Source organism: Mirounga leonina, unplaced genomic scaffold (assembly GCF_011800145.1).
Source record: "Mirounga leonina isolate KUSES-001 unplaced genomic scaffold, KU_Mleo_1.0 Mir_97, whole genome shotgun sequence".
NCBI lineage: Eukaryota > Metazoa > Chordata > Mammalia > Carnivora > Phocidae > Mirounga > Mirounga leonina.
This window is the reverse complement of record NW_023270889.1, coordinates 6,005,224-6,025,937: the sequence shown is the minus strand read 5'-3', so window position 1 is coordinate 6,025,937 and position 20,714 is coordinate 6,005,224. Positions and strand designations below refer to the sequence as shown.

General features: G+C 40.3%; 1 protein-coding gene across 1 annotated transcript in view; it reads left to right on the top strand.

The window, feature by feature from the left end:
- The window catches only part of LOC118006570 (complement component C6-like), a 60,667-nt gene that overhangs the window by 31,701 nt on the left and 8,252 nt on the right, over positions 1–20,714 (top strand). Inside the window, exons 10-16 of the mRNA XM_034999290.1 lie at positions 6,168–6,334; positions 8,177–8,402; positions 9,316–9,487; positions 9,723–9,834; positions 13,176–13,308; positions 14,258–14,446; positions 20,622–20,712. Of these exons, the coding sequence (XP_034855181.1) occupies positions 6,168–6,334; positions 8,177–8,402; positions 9,316–9,487; positions 9,723–9,834; positions 13,176–13,308; positions 14,258–14,446; positions 20,622–20,712 (1,090 nt within the window). The remainder of the gene's footprint in view (positions 1–6,167; positions 6,335–8,176; positions 8,403–9,315; positions 9,488–9,722; positions 9,835–13,175; positions 13,309–14,257; positions 14,447–20,621; positions 20,713–20,714) is intronic.

Here is a 20,714-nt window from a genome sequence, read left to right as displayed (position 1 = left end):
AAATCTTTAAAAAAAAAAGTGTCTAAGAAAAGTATGTAAATAAGGCTCCAGCAACCACACCAGAAACCTGAGTGTTGGCTTAATTTCGCCCTCTTTCTAGCCTCCATATCCAATAAGTAATCACTCTACATCCTTGATATTTCTCCCAGTTACCCCCATCTCTTCATTTCCATGGGCATGCACTCTGTTCATTATTCCAACCCGGATTACCGTGGAAGCCTCCTAACTGGTCCCCTTGCCTCTCCTGATGCCTTCTGCCAATCTATTCTACACATTTCCTGTGACGGGAAACTTTTCCAAGGCAAACCTTATCATGCAGTTCTCATGCCTTAAACATGTCATGGTTTCACAAAACCTTAAAGATAAATTCCTGCCTCTCTCTCTCTCCCTCTCTGCCTAGCTAAACTATATAGTCTCCTAAATAAGTCATGCTTTCTCTTGTGCCTTGCCATTATAAACAACTCCTTCCTCTGTGTAAAGTTCTCTTGTTCCCTGACTTTGCCTGACTGATGGCTGCTCATCCTGCTAACAACGATGGGTTGTGCAGAATCACAGAAACTCCTAAAATATGAAGCTTATATTCTCCTAGGGAGACAGACAAGGAACAGATAAAAATATTTACTATAACAATAAACAGATAATTTTGAATATCAGACCATATAGATGATCTACATGTATATGCCCATGTTAAGCAGAAGCAAAATAAGCATTGGTTTGACAACTATGCGTTCATATTATAGCAAAAAAAGAAAAAAGGAAAAAAAGAACATGCAAAACAGATGAATAATCTAGTAATATAAAACCAAAGAATGGATATAGATTCTTTTTTTTAAATTTTATTATGTTATGTTAATCACCATACATTATATCATTAGTTTTTGATGTAGTGTTCCATGGTTCATTGTTTGCTTATAACACCCAGTGCTCCATGTAGTACGTGCCCTCTTTAATACCCATCACCAGGCTAACCGATCCCCCCACTCCCCTCCCCTTTAGAACCCTCAGTTTGTTTCTCAGAGTCCATCGTCTCTCATGGTTCGTCTCCCCCACCGATTTCCCCCCTTCATTTTTCCCTTCTTGCTATTTTCTTCTTCTTTTTTTAACATATAATGTATTCTTTGTTTCAGAGGTACAGGTCTGTGATTCAACAGCCTTATGCAATTCACGAGCTCATCATAGACCATACCCTCCCCAATGTCTATCACCCAGCCCTATACCAGTTTTTCATGCAATAAATTAAACAACAATGTGAATTCAATAAATCAAGTGCTCAGAGACAAAAAGATTTTGAGAATTAATTGAAAAGGCAAATTTCAAAGCAAGGTACAAAGACAAACAAACATTCAAAAATATCACCATTATAGTTCTAAATAAATTAGATGCTGCAAGAACAAAGTATAATCGCCTGAAAATAAAACCAAGAAAGTTAATCACATATATGAAGGATTTAAAGTAATTGATAATAAATGCAGAGAAAAATTTAGGTATTAACAGTTATTAAGGAAAATCTAATGGAAATGAAATGACAAATATAACTTAATCTGTGGGAATTTTTGTTCCTGAAATAGAAATCCCCAAAAAAATCAAAGAGGAAAACTGTTAAGAAAAAAAATACACAACTATGTATGAATATATCCCTAAAATAAAGGAACAAATTTGTTTTGATTATATGCATCAGAAATATTGTTCAAATATATAACTTCAAGACAAAACCTAATTAATTTACTAAATACAAAGATTTTAAAAATGAATTCTTCAATTATCTTGACTGAAAGAACAAGTCTCCCACAGAACAACAAAAATGACAAAATCTGTCTGTCCTTAGACTTCTCCATAACTAAATTCAATGCTATAAGACAATAAAGTCCACAAGTTTCTGAGAGAGGAAAAAAAAGTAATTTCCTATATAAAGGTAACAGGAAGACATCTCAAAACATGAGAGAATTCTGAGAATATACATTCTTGAGTACTTACTGAAAAAAAAACCTGCTCAATTATCAATTACAAAATTCATCCAACAAAGAGATGAGAAAATGTCAAATATGGACCCACAGTTTTCAGCTTGTAGGAATAAGGTGAGGACACTGCAAAATCAGAAACTATTACAATGGTCTCTACACTGGTTTATCAATTATCCATTGCTACCCAGGTGACACATTGCTAATACTCCTGAATTGTGTGAACTCTCCAACTCAAAATGAAATGTTCTAAGGAATGTAGTCATTTCTAAACCCAGAGAATGAAGTCCAATCTCCTTGACTTTCCATCCAGATCCTCTCTGTTTTGTGCTCTTTGCCTACCTGAACCTTCAACTTCAACTCAAGCAGATGTCCATGGGCACTGTCTCCAGAACATGGCACCATCCGCCCCTCATTCCAGGTCTTTGCCCATTCTGGGAAGGCATTGTCCCCTACCATATCTTAGCTTTGCCTCAGAGTCCTTTCATAGTCCCTCCCTAAGTGCCTAAGATCGCAGAATTCTTCCATGGACCTAACTCAGGAATCCTGAATTGCTGTACCACTCTGTAACACTAAGCCAAACTGTTTTGATGGTCTTTTTGTGCACATTTCTTTCCCTTCCCTACCCACCCTTCTTATCTTCCTTCCTTCCTTCTTTCTTTCCTTCCTTTCTTATTTCTCTATAGTTTTGCTAATATTAGTTATGTACCTATTTTGTCTCCTTATTGAGAGTCTAAGTCCTTCAAATACAAAAGGCATATTTTACATTTCTCTCAGTCTTCAACCTGGCATATAGCAGATTCTCAACAAATGTTTATTAATCATGATGAAAATTTGCCTAAAATCAAAGCACATTTAAGAGTAAAACACACACAAAAACATAATTTGTCTATGTCTAATCCTGAGCTCATTTGATTAAATCACTGGACTCCAAACTTTTTAAATCTATAATGATATCATTAAAATTTTTTACTATATATCCCTAATATACTTACTAAAAAAATACTAACGAACTTTATAAATGTAGTATTCTAAAAATATATTATGCACAAAAATATATACAACTGTGGAAAAGAGAAAATTTTGAAAGATAGCCTATATGAAATAAACAGAATTTTTCATTGTCTTGCTCATATTATAATGAAAAATTAATATTTCATTAAAAACTCCTTGAAATTTTTGATATGTTTTGGGCAGCTTTGGTGTCAGTCTCACGTAGTGGCTTACGAGAAGCTTGTGTAAGAAGTAGAAACATCTGTTCTTCCTTCTACTAGTTGGTTTTGCTTATGTTTGCACTATTGGTATCATCTTCAATATGCATTTTCTTCCTGGAATCTTTTTTTTTTTTTAAAGATTTTACTTATTTATTTGAGACAGAGAGAATGAGAACATGAGAGGGAGGAGGGTCAGAGGGAGAAGCAGACTCCCTGCCGAGCAGTGAGCCCGATGCGGGACTCGATCCCGGGACTCCAGGATCATGACCTGAGCCGAAGGCAGTTGCTTAACCAACTGAGCCACCCAGGCGCCCCTTCCTGGAATCTTTTTAAACCACTTGTTCACTTGCAAGAGTTAGTTCTGTTCCACTGGATTATTTGTTTTTTGGGTGTTGAGTTTGAGAAGTTCTTTATAGATCTTGGGTACCAGCCCTTTATCTGTAGTGTCATTTGCAAATATCTTCTCCCATTCTGTGGGTTGCCTCTTTGTTTTGTTCACTGTTTCCTTTGCTGTGCAGAAGCTTTTTATCTTGATAAAGTCCCAAAAGGTCATTTTTGCTTTTGCTTCACTCGCTTTTGGAGATGTATCTTGAAAGAAGTTGCTGTGGGCGATGTCAAAGAGGTTACTGCCTATGTTCTCCTCTAGGATTTGGATGGATTCCTGTCTCACATTGAGGTCTTTCATCCACTTTGAGTTTATCTTTGTGAATGGTGTTAGAGAATGGTCGAGTTTCATTCTTCTGCATGTGGCTGTCCAATTTTCCCAGCACTATTTATTGAAGAAACTGTCTTTTTTCCATTGCATGTTTTCTCCTGCTTTGTCAAAGATTATTTGACCACAGAGTTGAGGGTCCATACCTGGGTTCTCTATTCTGTTCCATTGGTCTATATGTCTGTTTTTGTGCCGGGACCATGCTGTCTTGGCGATCACAGCTTTGTAATATAGCTTGAAATCAGGTAACATGATGCCCCCAGCTTTGTTTTTCTTTTTCAACATTTCCTTGGCGATTCAGGGTCTTTTCTGATTCCATATAAATTTTAGGATTGTTTGTTCCAGCACTTTAAAAAATGTCATTGGAATTTTGATCGGGATGGCATTGAAGGTATAGATTGCTCTGGGTAGCATAGACATTTTAACAATGTTTATTCTTCCAATCCATGAGCATGGAATGTTTTTCCATCTTTTTGTGTCTTCTTCAATTTCTTTCATGAGTGTTTTGCAGTTCCTAGAGTATAGATCTTTTACCTCTTTGGTTAGGTTTATTCCGAGGTATCTTACGGTTTTTGGTGCTATTGTAAATGGAATTGTTTCTCTAATTTCTCTTTCTACAGTTGCATTATTAGTGTATAAGAAAGCAACTGATTTCTGTGCATTGATTTTGTATCCTGCCACATTACTGAATTGCTGTATGAGGAGATTATGCTAAGTGAAATAAGTCAAGCAGAGAAAGTCAATTATCATATGGTTTCACTTATTTGTGGAACATAAGGAATAGCATGGAGGACATTAGGAGAAGGAAGGGAAAAATGAAGGGAGGGAAATCGGGAGGGAGAGATGAACCATGAGAGACTATGGACTCTGAGAAACAAACAGGGTTTTAGAGGGGAGGGGGGAGGGGGAATTGGTTAGCCCGGTGATGGGTATTAAGGAGGGCACGTACTGCATGGAGCACTGGGTGTTATACGAAAACAATGGATCGTGGATCACCACATCAAAAACCAATGATGTATTGTATGGTGACTAACATAACATAATAAAATTAAAAAAAAAAAAGTTAGTTCTGTTCCAGCGGTAAATGGACTTACTGCTCACTCCTTTTTCAGGATCCCATGCTTATCATATTAACTCGTACGTGTCAACCCATTCATGAAATACATGGTATCAAGCCAAATGTGAATAGCGTGTCAGAGCTACTGACCATTGGTACATGATATATTGGCAAACACTAATTTCTCTCCTTTTTTACATGAAAAATAAATACAAAAACCTCTAAAATGTTTCCTTATACCCCTCTGTGTTATCTTATGCAACCTTACTTTGAACGGGATTATACTACTTTCTTCACAGAGAGAGTATTTCACCCATTGTGCTGATCATTCTAGACTCTTACTATAGAATTTCTAAACAGTGGAGGCATGGCTAATCCGTACTGCAGAATAAACACCAAATTAATGCCATTAACTCTCACCCATATCACTAGCCTCCTCTTCATTTGCTTTTATTTCTCACTATGTTCCTATTACTCAGCTTCTACCCTTACTAGTTAAAGACATCATTAGTTCATAGGAATTTCTTTTTTGAAATTTTGTATAAAAGATCTGTGCTGTGTACGGTAAATGTCATTGCTTCTAAAGAAACATTGTGCCAACTCTTAACCTGAGGTTTAACTTTTTCTTTCTCTTTGGTTAGTTGTGCTTTTGCACCTGTCTTTAAGCTTAAAAGCATTCTATCAACTTTCTGCTCTAAATGGAAATCTCCAGCCTGGCAGTCAACTGATTGGATATCAGAAACCAGGTGATCTGTGTTATTCTGAAAGCCCAAGACATATGCTGATATACATCAAAAGCGGGAGCTTTGGCATCCAAGAGCAGGGAGCTGAGTAGCCTGGACTTGGGCTGCATTTACACCCCAGGCTGCTCCCCACCACACCCCCAGTTAACTGTGCATGTGTTCCAGGCTAAATTACCTCTAGCTTCAGTGCCCGTGTTTATAATACCTACTTCTCAAGATTGTTGTGAGAATAACTTAAGGCAATCAGTGCAAAGTGCCTAGCATATACAAGTTGCTTAAAAAAAGGTAACTGCTAACACTGTTATCATTTCTATTACTAAACTCCCTGTAGGGATGAGGAGGAGTGTTCTCTTGCTTTTCACTAACTTATTTAATGGAGCTACATGACTACCATCTACTTCTCCTCCTGTGCGAATAGGCTTTTCTTTAAAGTCTGAATGTGCAGTAAAGCTAAAGGAGTCATTTTCTTGAAATACCTTGCAGGTTCGGTTTTGCAGGGAGCAGAGAAATCCATATCCCTGACTCGAGGCGGGAGGAGTAAGTACGCCGCCGCCTTGGTGTGGGAGAAGGGGAACTCTGGTCCTGCGGAGAAGGAATTTTCCGAGTGGTTAGAATCAGTAAAGGAGAATCCTGCTGTGATTGACTTTGAGGTAAGAGTCAGAAATATTATGGGTAGGGGCGCCTGGGTGGCTCAGTTGGTTAAGCGACTGCCTTCGGCTCAGGTCATGATCCTGGAGTCCCTGGATCAAGTCCCGCATCGGGCTCCCTGCTCGGCAGGGAGTCTGCTTCGTCCTCTGACCCTATCCCCTCTCATGTGTTCTCTCTCTCTCATTCTCTCTCAAATAAATAAATAAAATCTTTAAAAAAAAAAAAAAGAAAGAAATATTATGGGTAAGAGAGCTAAAGTGGTTCTCTAGCAGCCCAAATTGCGCACCATGCAATTCCTTTTCCGTTTTCCTCGCAGATGATAAAGGAAAAGTCTTTCTTTAGTGTGCGTGCACAATGTACCTTTTTAAAAATGTTAAATTACACATCGATTGCATTTGCTATTCAAATGAGCATCCTCTGGTACAGTATTTAGAAATCTTAGCATACATAAAATACCAGGAAGGAGAATTTTTTTTTTTTTTAAGATTTTATTTATTTATTTGACAGAGAGAGAGAGAGAGCACAAGCAGGGGGAGTGGCAGGCAGAGGGAGAGGGAGAAGCAGGCTCTCCACCTAGTGGGGAGCCCGATGCGGGACTCGAACCCAGAACCCTGGCATCCTGACCTGAGCCAAAGACAGATGCTTAACCGACTGAGCCACACAGGCACCCTCAGGAAGGGGAATTTAGTAAATACAATTCTTCAAACTTGCCTTAAGTAGTGCTCTTCAGCTCCCCATCTATACAATAAATCTGATTTGTGTACTTTTCTTACAACTTTTTATTTCATGAGCACGCCTAAATCTTCATTTATAGCTCTGTGGGATAAATGGGATCTTAGACCCATTTGGCTCTCTGTTTCTATCACCATTGATTAAAATTACCTGTCCTGTATTTGTTGTGATTACATAAAAAGGTAATTTTTATTATTTATGGAGTACTTTGCCCACATATCTGTCATATGCCATTTAGAACCAGTTTCGACTAAAACAAGCACATGTTTAAGGCCTTCAAAGAAGCTATTCTGCTCATTTCATTTAAATGAAGATAAAGGAGTTCGATTATTATGAAGTAGAATAATTTACATGCAACATGAAGATACATTGAGCTCTACAGGCTATGATGGGAAAATGAGATCTGGCCACCCATCTGGACACCTGTGACTCATACACTTCACTACATAGTCATTCCTTGGAGGTTTTAAAATGTTAATAAAATGAGCTCTGATTTTGCGTTAGCTCCATTATGTGTTACTGTAATTCTTCCATTCATCCTACGGGCAAGTTCATCTCTCCCACTCCGTATTTTCTCATCTGGTCTCACCAAAAGCCAATCCTGTTCCTGGAAAAAAAGAACACAGAAAGCCTCTCTTCGCCCTCTCTGGATTTTTCTGCTTGAATCAAACCTAATGAGGTTTTGGCAGAGCGTGCATGAGCCGCCTGATTCCTGGTCACCCCTCTCAGTGACTTGAGGCATGCATTTGATGCTTACTGAATAACGTGATGTAAGTCCAAGTTAGCGACACCTCCCGTGAGGCTTCCTTCCTACCAGAATTCCAGGGAAGGTAAGCTCCAGAGACATCACATTAGGGACAAGAGAAGCCAGCTAATCCTGCAGATAGCTGCTCTGCCCTCTCTAGAAGGGAAAGAAAAGAAACTCCCTGCCCTCATGCAGAGGGTTTTTCTCCGCTGGCTCAATAGGCAAATATGCTATATTGTACAATAATCCCTTTGAAGTGTGGGATTTTCCAGACCTTTCCTCTCCGTCCATGAGATTTGAGCAGTGATGGCAACAAATGCCCAAGGGATGTGGTGGCCCACACCTCCTCTCTACCATCTGCTCTTAGCTTGCTCCCATCACGGACTTGGTGAGAAACATCCCCTGTGCGGTGACAAGACGGAGCAACCTCAGGAAAGCTTTTCGAGACTACGCGGCCAGGTTTGACCCTTGCCGGTGCGCTCCGTGCCCTAATAATGGCCGCGCCACGCTCTCGGGGACCGAGTGTCTGTGTGTTTGCCAGAGCGGCACCTACGGAGACAACTGTGAGAGACGCTCGCCCGACTATAAATCCAGTGAGTATCCGTGACTTCCTGGGGGGAGGCCCCTTTTCCCCTCCAGAAGGTGTTCTAGGTTGGTCGAGGAAAACAAAAGTTTTATTTTCCACCTTATGCAAACTCACAAGGAAAAGAAGCCTGTGAAAAATTAGACCCTAAAGTCAAACAGCCCTGGTGAGAGTGAGGCTCCGCTGTAACCCACCAGCTGTGTAACCCTGGGAAAGTCACCCAACCCCTCTATGCCTCAATCCGTTCATCCATCAAATGGGGACAATGCCAGTATGTACCTGAAGTTTTTATATATAGATATAGATATAGATATATATATAGAGAGAGAGAGAATAGGCAACACAATGCCTGTAACATAAAATAAATAAAATAATAAACCATACTATAAAATAAAGTATGTGATACTCTTGTTATAAGTCTCTTCTGTAGTATAATGTAGAATGACGATCTCTTTGTAAGTGGAGATAAGTTAAGCCCCCACCAAAGTTTTCATACGGGGTTAAGTAATCTTCATGGCTACCTGTAATCCTGCTCAGAAAGGGGATGTGTCCTGGGGGTAGGAATGTATTCTATTACATTTAAGGAAGTAATCTGATATATATATTCAGAAGAAGTTCGTCTTTATACCTATGTGCATGCATATTTATATATGTGTGTGTGATACGTTGCAGATAGTTGAAAATGATTCATAATTGTTGCCATTTTATTCAGGCTGTGGGAACAGGAAAGGGGAATCAGGCAAGGTGTCAGGCCCTTGTCACAGGTAATTTCTTTTAATCCTCACAATAGCCCTGTGATATTCCTCAAAGAATCACAAAGCTAAAAAGCAAGGAGACCAAGGCGGCCTGGCTCCACCCCCCTCCCCCGCCCCCACACTCTCTCAGCTGCACCGGGATGGGCGGGGATGCTTCCTGTGTTCCAGATGCGGTGGATGGGAGCTGGAGCTGCTGGTCTTCCTGGAGCACGTGTGATGTTACTTATAGGAGATCCAGAACCCGAGAATGCAACAACCCTGCCCCCCAGCAAGGAGGGAAACCCTGTGAGGGCGAGAAGCGGCAAGAGGAGCACTGCACGTTTTCAATCATGGAGAACGAGTAGGGATGCGTGATGGGGAATGTTTATTTTCTTACTGCTGAGTAAAGAATCAGAATTTTACCTATTCCAACACAGTGTATTAGTGGGGTATTGGTGGATCTGGTGCTACCCATTCCTCTCTAATGTTTTCTCACTTGTATATATATGCATACACATACACATGTAAATGGTTTGTATATATACACACACACACATTTGTTACATTATACACACATATTTACTTTTCCCTTTTAGTGGACAGCCATGTGTCAGTGATGATGAAGAAGTGAGAGAAATAGACCTCCCTGAGACAGAATCAGATTCCGGGTGTCCTCGGCCAGTTCCTCCGGAAAATGGATTTATCCGGGTAGGCATCCTGACCTTCACTTCAAGTTTGGAATCCAAAAGATAGAATTTAAAAAGTATGCATTTTCTTTTATTTAAGGTTATTGTTTTCCCAGTTTAATCATCTTCCGTTGACTTAAAAATTAATACTTAAAAACTCTCTACCACGCCTCTGTCTTGAATTCCCTGGAGAGGTCTTCACACCTGGTTGTTAGACCAAAGACAGCAGGTTGCCTGCATTTCTTGGTGCTACCGGTTCCTAAGCTAAGGGTCCACTTATGTGAGTGGAAAGTGGAGCTTGGCCACAATATAGTTTCGGATGACTTGTGAGAATCTGAAGATCTGATGGTTTATTTCTGAGTCTGAGCATGTTTTCAGAGAAGCAACCTAGTCACAGGAGGTGTGGAGTCTGTAATGCCTTAGGTTAGAAACCTGTAGAATTCTTAAGCAGTCAGTGTGGTTTTAATACCTTTTAATTTTATCTTTTTTCATTGAGCCACAATGTTTCTATGATTTACAATAACTAAATATGTTTGTCAGACAGGTCAGTGGTTTTAGATATAAATTAGAGACATATAATATTTAAAATTGATCACAGAAGGCAGGCTTCTAATCAATTTTACCTTTAAAAAAATTTTTTTTAGCGTTCTTTAACTCAGTGAAGCCTTTAAATTAATCTTTTTCAACTGTATCATATTTATGATCAAAGATCAATAACCCTCAATTCTCCAATGCCAGTAAATTAGTATCTATGGAGCATAGTCCGGGCTAATGTCCCTTCCGTATTCGTCTTCTGCCTAAAGATTTTAAGGGGAGGAAATATTTTGGAGTGAGGTAATGTCATTTAGTCCTTAGAACAGAGATTCCCAAACTCTACAGTGCACTGGAGGGCTTGTTAAAACACGGATTGCTGGGTCTCATGCCAGGAGTTTCTGATCCAACAAGTCCTGGGCAGGGTCCGGAAACTGCCCTATCTAACGCGTTCCCAGGTCATACTGTTGCTGCTTGGTCCAGAGCCGCGCTGTGGGAAAGAGTCCTTTAGAAGAGGGGTCAGCAAACTATGGCCCACAGGCCAAATCTGGCCTGCCATCTGTTTTCCTTTCTTTCCTTCTTTTTTTAACAAAGTCTCATTGGAATACAATCACACTCATTTACTTACGTATTATCTATGGTGGCGGAGGTGAGGGGTCACAGCTCTGGGCTACGGAGGCCCCTTATAGAGGAGCTGTGCTAGTCCCTGGCCTAGAGCATAATCCTCAAAATCACATTTGGTCAGGTCCAAGTAATTTTTTAACCTGTTTTTGCCGGCAGTTTCACAAAAACTGTTAAAATGATCAACATTCTAATTTTAAAAGCACACAAAGGGTTTAAGCAGTGATTCATTATTCGAATGACTCTTTTTTATAAAATTAGATGATCTGTTTCCCTTCCTATGAATAAGTTTACTTTTTGTTCTCTTTTGCTTCTTTATTAAAGACCTAATCTCTACTGACAGTAGTTTTTACTCACAAGTGATACAACTTGGATCTTTCCTAATGAGCACCTTCTGGGATTGCAAGTAGCAAAATACCCCTTGTTCCCAGACCGAGGCAGCTATGCCTCATTCTAGGCTAGAGCAACCGTGTCATTGCCCAGGAAGGTACTTGTCCATCCCTGTTGGCAAGCAACAGTGACTTTAGGTAAAGTTTCCTTGCTCGGTCAGTCTAGCAGATGTGTTGGTGGAAGCGTGATGGTTGCAACGTGCACTTACAGGTTACAGCCTCATAAGATAAATAGAAGCAGAAGCTTAGGAACATCATTTATTTGGGGAGGAATGCAAGAAGAAATGTGCAGCCTTTGAATAAAACATCGAAATCGTTAATGCTACTCATTAGTCCATTTCCCTTAGAAACAAAGCCACAGCCGTAATAACCAATCGTAGAATAATCTTTCTGTAGTCAGGAAATTAATCATCTTCCAGGAGACAAGCTGAACTGTGTGGCCAAGTAATAACAAAAGTTGACAATCGAGTTGTTTTTTTTTTTCCACCTCCCTCAAAATTTGTGATTTCGGTTCACAGAGAATAACTTCCTAGTCAATTCTTTGCAATTTTCTTCCACTCAGTAAGGAAAAAGACTGTTATATTACTGCCCCCTAAGAAGGATAGTGTTTTGCATTCTTTCAACAGAGTTATTAAGCCTTTGTAAAGATGTGTGAGGCAGAAATCTTCCAGTGGTGGTGCCACTCATGGGTGGGGAATGAAACTGCAGGGTAGCACACATTATAAAAATAGGGCTTTGTACCAGTTTCCCCCAGAACTGAGAGAATGGTGCATCTCAGGAAGCTGGGGAAGTGAAGGTTCTCACAGAGGAAATTCTATTTGAGTTGGGTCCTGAGAGAAGGGAAGACAGAAGGTGTGGAGCATAGAGGGAACAACCCGATAAAGACATGATGGCATGAGCGAGAATATTACGTTCAAAGAATGGCAGATGGTTTTGTTCTGTGAGGGGTAGGTTTTACAGGAGCAAATGGTGAGAGGTGAGGATGGTAAAATGGGTTAACTCTAATACTCCACACTAAGAAGTGTGAAACCCATTTTATCTTGAAGATTTTAGTGAACTCCTACATGACAGTAGTTATACTTTAATTACACATAACTGGGAAAATATATAATGACCCCTGGGTTACTAGGAATTGAGTAACATTTTTTTAAAATTTTATTATATTATGTTAATTACCATACATTACATCATTAGTTTTTGATGTAGTGTTCCGTGATTCATTGTTTGCGTATAACATCCATTCAATACCTGCCCTCTTTAATACCTATCACTGGGCTAACCCATCCCCCCACCCCCCTCCCCTCTAGAACCCTCAGTCTGTTTCTCAGAGTCCATAGTTTGAGTAACACTTTTAAATGATTTGTAGTCAATTAGCCCCACAGCAAATCCCTGTATTTTCTGCATATATAGAATACATTATTTTATCAGTTTATAACCACTATAGGGGAAGTATATAGGTTTTTAATTTTTGCAGTAATAGGCCATGCCATATCCAGTGGGGAGGAAGTTTCTAAGCAAAAACAAAAACAAACAAACAAAAAATCTTAATCAATTTAGAGCAGCAATATGGAAGGTGGATTAGAAGAGGGCCCAGTTAGAAAGTTGTGCTTGTAAGAGATCATAAATGCCATGAACAAAGGCAGTGATGATGGCAAAGGAAAAGAGAGAACTTTGAGTGATGTTTAGAAGTAGAAATTGAGAGGAGCCCTGTGACTGAGTAGATCCAGGAGTGAAGGAATGGGAAGAATCCAGGACTACCCCGAGGTGTTTAGGGATATCGTTTGTGGCATTGATAATTTGTTGGTTTCTGCTTTAATTCTAGAATGAGAAGAAACTGTACTCAGTTGGGGAAGAAGTTGAAATCTCATGCTTTACTGGATTCACAACTATTGGATACCAGTACTTCAGATGTTTACCAGACAGGACCTGGAGGCGAGGAGATGTGGAATGCCAACGTGAGACGCGGGCAGACTTTTTGCATGACTGCTCTAAAGAATGAATGTGCCCCATATAACTAGAGCAAAATCCCACCCTCAGATCACTACTTTGTATGATTTTTTCGTAACTCTGGTGAAAAGGTCTAGCGAAGCAGAATAGGATTCATCTGGTAAAATTCAATTTCAAAATGTCTTCCTATTTCAGTTCTCATGCCCCTGTATCTTAGCTTCATAGACGCAGGACTACAAAGCATGTGCTTACAAAGAAATCCCAAAAGTCAGCTAACTACATCGAACCTCAGACCTCTGCCTTGCCTGGTGTCCAAATTCATGCAAATTGATGAGTCCCAAGAAAATGATACTTACACTCTTTATGAATCAGAAATGGGATTTTATGTGAAATGCAGCTTTCTCCTTAGAGCGTGTTCACATCCTTTACTAAGGAAGAGAGGAGAAGTTTGTAGGCTCCACACAGATCCATTTGTAGGCTACAGTAAAGTCAAAATAAGATTCCCAGAAGGCTCAAGTAGGGACCCCAAAGAGTTATTAGGGAGCCCCATGAAGCAGAGTTGAGACCAGTGTCAATTAGGACGTCTGCCTCTGGTCATCCACATTGTGGTGGCTTGCTCTTGGGAACACACACTAGGGAGAAGAGGGGAAAAAATATGTCCTGAAAGGAAAAAGTCCCAATAATGTAATGAAAGTGGGAAGTTTCTGGAGTGACTTCCTTAGCAAGGGAACCTCAGATAATGGAACTAAAGGGAGTGTCACAGTGGAGGAGTCTCTCAGGGGAAGCCTGGGATAACTCTACCCCCCCACCCCCAGTTTTCTGATCAAAACGTGGCATTAAAGCTTCACCCATGCAGTAAGTCGCATTAAAATCACCTCTTGGGCTGCCTAAAGTCTGCTTATATATGTTGAGTATTCTGCTCCACTAAGCAAATCCAAAATGTTTCTCTGCCTCCAGAGACCCAGTGCCTCAAGCCGGTTGTGCAGGAAGTTCTAACGATCTCACCATTTCAGAGATCATATGGAATTGGTGAATCCATTGAGCTAACCTGCCCCAAAGGCTTTGCTGTTGCTGGGCCATCAAGGTACACATGCAGTGAGGACTCCTGGACACCGCCCATTTCAAACTCACTCACCTGTGAGAAAGGTGAGTAGCAGCTCAGGATTCTGGGGTCTGCTAAGATGGTGCCCCCCAAGATTGGTGGCATAGCATCCACAGTGGTGCTATTTCCTGAGTGTGTTTTGGGAGGAGAAAGCAGAAGATTCCACTAAGGGCTGGGTTTTATATTTCAACCTGTGTCATGATGAGGTCAGATAGCAAATAAGAAGTTATTGGTCAGGTAGATATCTTCAAACTTTAGAGAGTGAGGTCAATTTTCTTTTTTAATAGATGCTTCAATATTTGAATTTAACATCTAACAAAATGAGAATTTTTTTAAAAGATCTTATTTATTTATTTGATAGAGAAGAAGAGAGAGCGAGCACAAGCAAGGGGAGCGGCAGGCAGAGAGAGAGGGAGAAGTAGACTTCCACTGAGCAGGGAGCCCCACGTAGGGCTTCATCCCAGGACCCTGGGATCATGACCTGAGCCAAAGGCAGGCACTTAACCGACTGAGTCACCCAGGCGCCCTAATAAAATCAGAATTAATGGTAAACTGAAAATGTGGTTAAAGTGGAGAGCCATAAAAAGAGTAATGCATACTAGTTTTTAACTACCTAAGCATTTTGTTTTAACTTAAAATATAGAAATGCACGATTATTCACTCATTTTCCAATGTAGGACCAAGCTCTTATTTTCTAAAGAGTCTTCTGTTTGAGTTCCAAGACTTCTTCCTCAAATAAAACAAATGCATAATTCATCATCTATGTTATCCCATATCAGTTCCTCTAAAACAATATTTTTTTAACTCCAGATGGGGCACTTCTTTTAAAAATCACCTCTGCTTAGGTCCCATCCCGCAATTCTGATGTCATTGAGCTGGGGAGGGCCTGGTATTTGGTGTTTGTTTAAAATCTCTTCTAGCTAACCAGAATGCATGCAGAGTTGAGAACCATTGTTTTGAAGAGAGGTAAAAACTTAAAGGCACTTTTGAAACAAGTTGACTAGAGAAGGCTTCTAAATTTATATATATATATTATATATTTCATATATATGAAATATATATATTTTTATCACATATATATTTCATATTATATATTTATATATAATATATATTATATAAAATTATATTATATTATATTTATATATTATATAATATATATATTTATCACATATACATTTTATCACATATATATTTCATATTATATACTTCATAATCTTTTACAGTAGTCTTATCCCCAGTTAAAGCAAAATTTTTGCAAATCACTTTTAATTGTTCAAAATTCTCAACTTTCTATAAAAAGAACTCCTTCTTTCTTCCTTTATTTTATCACTTGCTGTAGTTATTCAATTTTCACAGTTACAGTAACAACCAGCATATATAGATTAGGAGACACACGCACTGATAAACCTGTAGCTCTGCTGGTGGGGGCAGAAACGTGAGGCTGTAAAAGAGAGTGTTGCCAAAAGAGACTGCAAGAGCCTCTTGGTCTCTTCTTGGTCTCTTGGTCTCATCACAAGAAAGAATTCAAGGACAGACCAGAGGAGCAGATGAGCGGTGTGGGCAAGTTTATTAAAGCGAAAGTCCACTCTCAGAGGAAGAACGGGCAGACTCCAGCGAGCAACTGCCCTGGATTTCTTCTGTTTACAAGCTTGTATTGTATTTTGAGTAATTGGAGGAGGAATATTCATTGCAGTAGGTGGGATCTTTCTGGGTGGCAGCCTGCTTTTTCCAGGAATCCAGGTACCACCCCTTTCCTTTCCTTATTTGGATTGATCAGAACTGTCACGGTGATTTTAGGGGCCAAGATCTTTCAAAACTACAATGTAAATGGTATAATGAGAGAAAAGTCATCTGAAGATACCGCATAACCTCAGCTTGCTGTTGCCCTAGGATTTCCTCACCACAACAACACCTCACTCCCCTTTGATGCCTAACAGGTGCCTTTCTCCTCCATCCCTGTCCTGCTCATTACTGTCTCACTGCCTACTCTAACCAGAGGAGCCCACAAACCTGGAAGGTCAACATCAGGCAACTGCCATAGAGAGGCTGGAGAAAACAGTCTGGCGAGTCAGTAACTTGGAAGACAGTTAAGGGCTTCCACTAATTCATATCTTCCAACTTTTTCAGCATGCTTTTTCAAGGCAGGTCTCATTTTTATTGAGAGAATCCTGGGAGATGTGTCTGAGATCAGATATGATTAGGCCCATTTTGCTTCTGCAAAAGCAGAAGGTATAGAGAGCCTAAGTTAAACCCAAGGTCGGGCAGTTTGGGTCAACGAGAACACTGAACAACAGCTGTACTCCTTCCCCAAGTTCACTGCCATCTGGCCTTCCATACCCTCTTCTAGGCTATCATAATGCATGAAGAAAAGGGGAAAATTTTAACCTATTAAAATAACCTTAAAACTCTTGATAAAGAGGTATCATGGAAATTTGTGACAATTTCAAGTTGATATTGTGGCTGGATTTCACTTGACCCCTGATTGGGGCGGTGGGGGGTGGGAACCACAAGCTCCTGTCAGTTAAAATACTCTGGGCATCTTAGGTAGTATCTTCTCTATACAAATAACAGCACTGTCCACACACACACACACACACACACACACACACACACACACACACCCATGATTTTGTTTGGAGAAGAAATTGAAATTATAATCCAATCTGAAAGAGAATGAGATGTTCTATATCCAGATAGAGTAAATAAACATCCTATCTCATATATTTTCTCTCCAACAACATTGGCAAAAAGATCAATGAGGGGAGTCAGAAAGAGAGAGAAAATCATCAATAAAACTGACCACTCTTTCCTCTCAGTGTGTGGGAGCTGTGAGACAGACAAAGAGGCTTTCAGGCCATCCTTAGTTAGGAAAAGATTTTTAATTATTTCAACATGAAAAAGGTCTGGCTTCCTGAGGAGATGAGATGGTACATGCCTCCATGGTTACTTTTTCCTCCTCCGAGAAACTGACACCTCCCGAAGATCCCCTCGACCCCAGCACTCCAAAGATCACAATGTTCTCATTTCCATGTCCTTCACTGACTGTGCCGGGTGGTATGGGCAGCTGACAGCCGGTTCTGACTTCCACCTGACACACTGGAGGGGGCAGGCTCCTTGCATGTGATCATTGACAACTTCCCATCAGTAGTGCCAAGTGCTTGAAAGTTGGTTCTCTTTGGAAACAATGTACAGCTGGGGGTCCTTCCCTGACCTAAGTGTGGATTTATTTCCGAAGCGCAAAGAGGTATAGCTCTACAACAAAGGAAAATAATCCCATGTCAGTGGAAAAGCTTAGTATCTGAGGCCTTCCCAGCAGCTGTAGGTCTCCATGTTCAGGAAAGTTATGGGCCCGATTTCGCCAGAAGGAATAAGGTTCCTGACAGAGAATGAGAGTAGGAAATGCTATGGAATTCATTGCTATGAAGAAAACCTGCCAATTTTTAAAATCGTTATTTTTGCCTCTAACATAAACCTCCTTCCCTCATCAAACCTTCTGCCTGGTAGGCTAAAAGGAGCAACCGTGAGCTTGGCCTCCTGTTCAGCCATTTAACGTGGCAGAATATCTAGCTATAGCTGCCTACTGCCATCCTTCGATGATTACTTGCTTCCGGAAGCCCATTGTGATTCTGTGGATTAGTCAGATTCAGTCCTGGGAAGTTTGTTTCATGCAATAGGCTCAGGAAGTCAGCTCTAGGTCCAGTTCAACCAGTCTAAATGTCCTCTGGATGGATCTTCATGTAAGCCAAGACAACCAAGACTTCCCCATCCATATAATATACCCAAGTGTTACTCCCTCTACTTTAATCTCCGTTGCTCACATACACACTATTGAGTTGCTTGTCTTAGATCAAGCCTCATTTCCTCGTGGATCTTTCCTCATATTTCTCAGTTGGGGTCTTTTGTTATATAGTCTCTGGAACCATGTTCCCTTTCTTCAAAATACCTATCATGGCCTTTATGTATAAAACCATTACTACTGGGGCCCCTGGGTGGCTCAGTCGTTGGGCGTCTGCCTTCGGCTCAGGTCATGATCCCAGGGTCCTGGGATCGAGCCCCGCATTGGGCTCCCTGCTCCACCGGGAGCCTGCTTCTCCCTCTCCCACTCCCCCTGCTTGTGTTCCGTCTCTCGCTGTGTCTCTCTCTGTCAAATAAATAAAATCTTAAAAAAAAAAAAAAAAACCATTACTATGATTATTTGATTGATGTCTGTTTTCACAATGTCCTTTACATTCATGCAAAACAAGGGACCACTCTTGTTTTCATTCTTTCTATGTTTTTTTTCCCACCATAACATACTAGTGCCTAGAATATCATGCAGGGATAAACAGCTCCATTTAGGAGTTGCATTACTCCATGGATTCTTCTTGTAAGAAAATCTGACTTTCGAGGCATTAGCCCAAAAGAACAATTTTCACCATCGTCACTGACATCTGTACTGCTAAAAGTAATGGATATTATTTTATCCTCATCTCCTTTGACCTCTTAGGAACATCCAACAGTGCTGACCTTCCTCTTCCTATTCTTTCTGTGGCTCCCAGTATACGACATCATCTTGTTTAGCTTCCACCTCTCTGGCTGTTGCTCTCTGTTTTTGGCAGCCTCCTGCCTGTGCTTGGACGTTAAATGTTGGAGTTCTTCAGGCTCATATCTGTCCCCTCACCTTATGCTACATTTTCCTGCTGGGGAATCTCACCCACACCCATGGCGTCAAGGAGTCCCCAAAGAATAATAACAAATTTAATTCATTAGCACAGACTTCTCCGCTGAGCTTAAACCCAAATAGCCACATTTTTATGTATCTGTTTTGATCTAGTTTGTTTGAGTGTCTTCAAGATACCATAAATTTAGGAATGCCTGGGTGGCTCAGTCAGTTAAGCTCTGCCTTCCGCTCAGGTCATGATCCCATGATCAAGTCCCACAGTGGGCTCCTTTCGTAGCAAAGAGCCTACTTCTCCCTCTACCTGCTGCTCCCCCTGTTTGTGCACTCTGTCTCTCAAATAAATTAATTAATTAAATAAAATCTTTTTTAAAAAAGAAATTAAAGATACCATAAATTTAACATATGCAGAGAAGAACTCTTGAGTCATTACCCTTGCCTCCCTAAAACTAAGCATCTTATAATATTTTCTATTTCAGTTAAGGCACCAAAGTCTATTGTCTAATGCAAGCCAGAAACCTAAGAATCATACTTTGCAGCTCTCACAGCTTACCCACAATATGCAATTTCATCCATTTAACCTGCTAAATATGTCAGCCTTATCTACTTCTCTCCATTTCCAACTCAACATTTTGGTCCAAATTACCATCCTCTCTCACCTGAACTACTATAATCATCTCATAGATTGTCTACCCATAGCCTTCTTGGCCACCGTGCCTCTTCAGCAAATCCATTCTCCACACAGAAGCCAGAATTAATTTCTTTTTCAGAATCCAGACCTGATTTTGTCCTATGACCCCCTGTTTAAAACCCACTGAAGACTTTTCATTGTTTATAAAATAAAGGCAAAAATCTTTCAAAAGCGCTGTAAGCCCCCACACAGCCTGACACACACTCACCTCTCTGGCCTCATCTTGTTCCATGCTCTTGTTTTTCTGCACTTAAACCACACGGGCCTTCTTGCAGTTCCAGGAAAATCACATGCTGCCTCTCTTTTGAACTTCCACGCCTGATGGTTCCTCTGCTGCAAACATTTTCCCTTTCTTCTTTCCATTTTCCCAGTCCTAGCCTTCCTCACGACGTCAGTTTTCTTGATTATATGCTTTCTCTCTAATAGCACGAATAACATGAGCAATTCTATTTGTATGCGTGTGTTTGATTAATGTCACTCTGCCCTTACAAAACTCTGAGCTCTGTGAGCATAGAATCTGGGTGAAATTTTACTCAATCCACTATTTCCAGAACCTAACACAGTGCTGAGAGTATCTTAGTCGCCCAGTAAATATTTGAAGAACAAATGAACAGAAATTTCACCAATCCCATTCTCTTCAGTTCTCTGAACTTAACAGCAATTTTAGGTTGGAAAATGACAGCTCATGAGAGCTAGAAAGGACTTTTCAGATGGAATACTTCATGACAGCATATTTGGAAAAGGCAAAATGAATGCCCGGACTGCAGGTGATAAGTGAGAACTTTTCACCACTGCCTTTCCTCCTAAGTCCAAACTTGCCACTTGGAATACATGCTGTGCACTCTTCTTTACCCCTTTTCTTTCGTTTCAGATGTTTTGACAAAATTAAAGGGCCGTTGTCAACCAGGACAAAAACAGTTGGGATCTGAATGCATTTGCATGTCTCCAGAAGAAGACTGTAGGT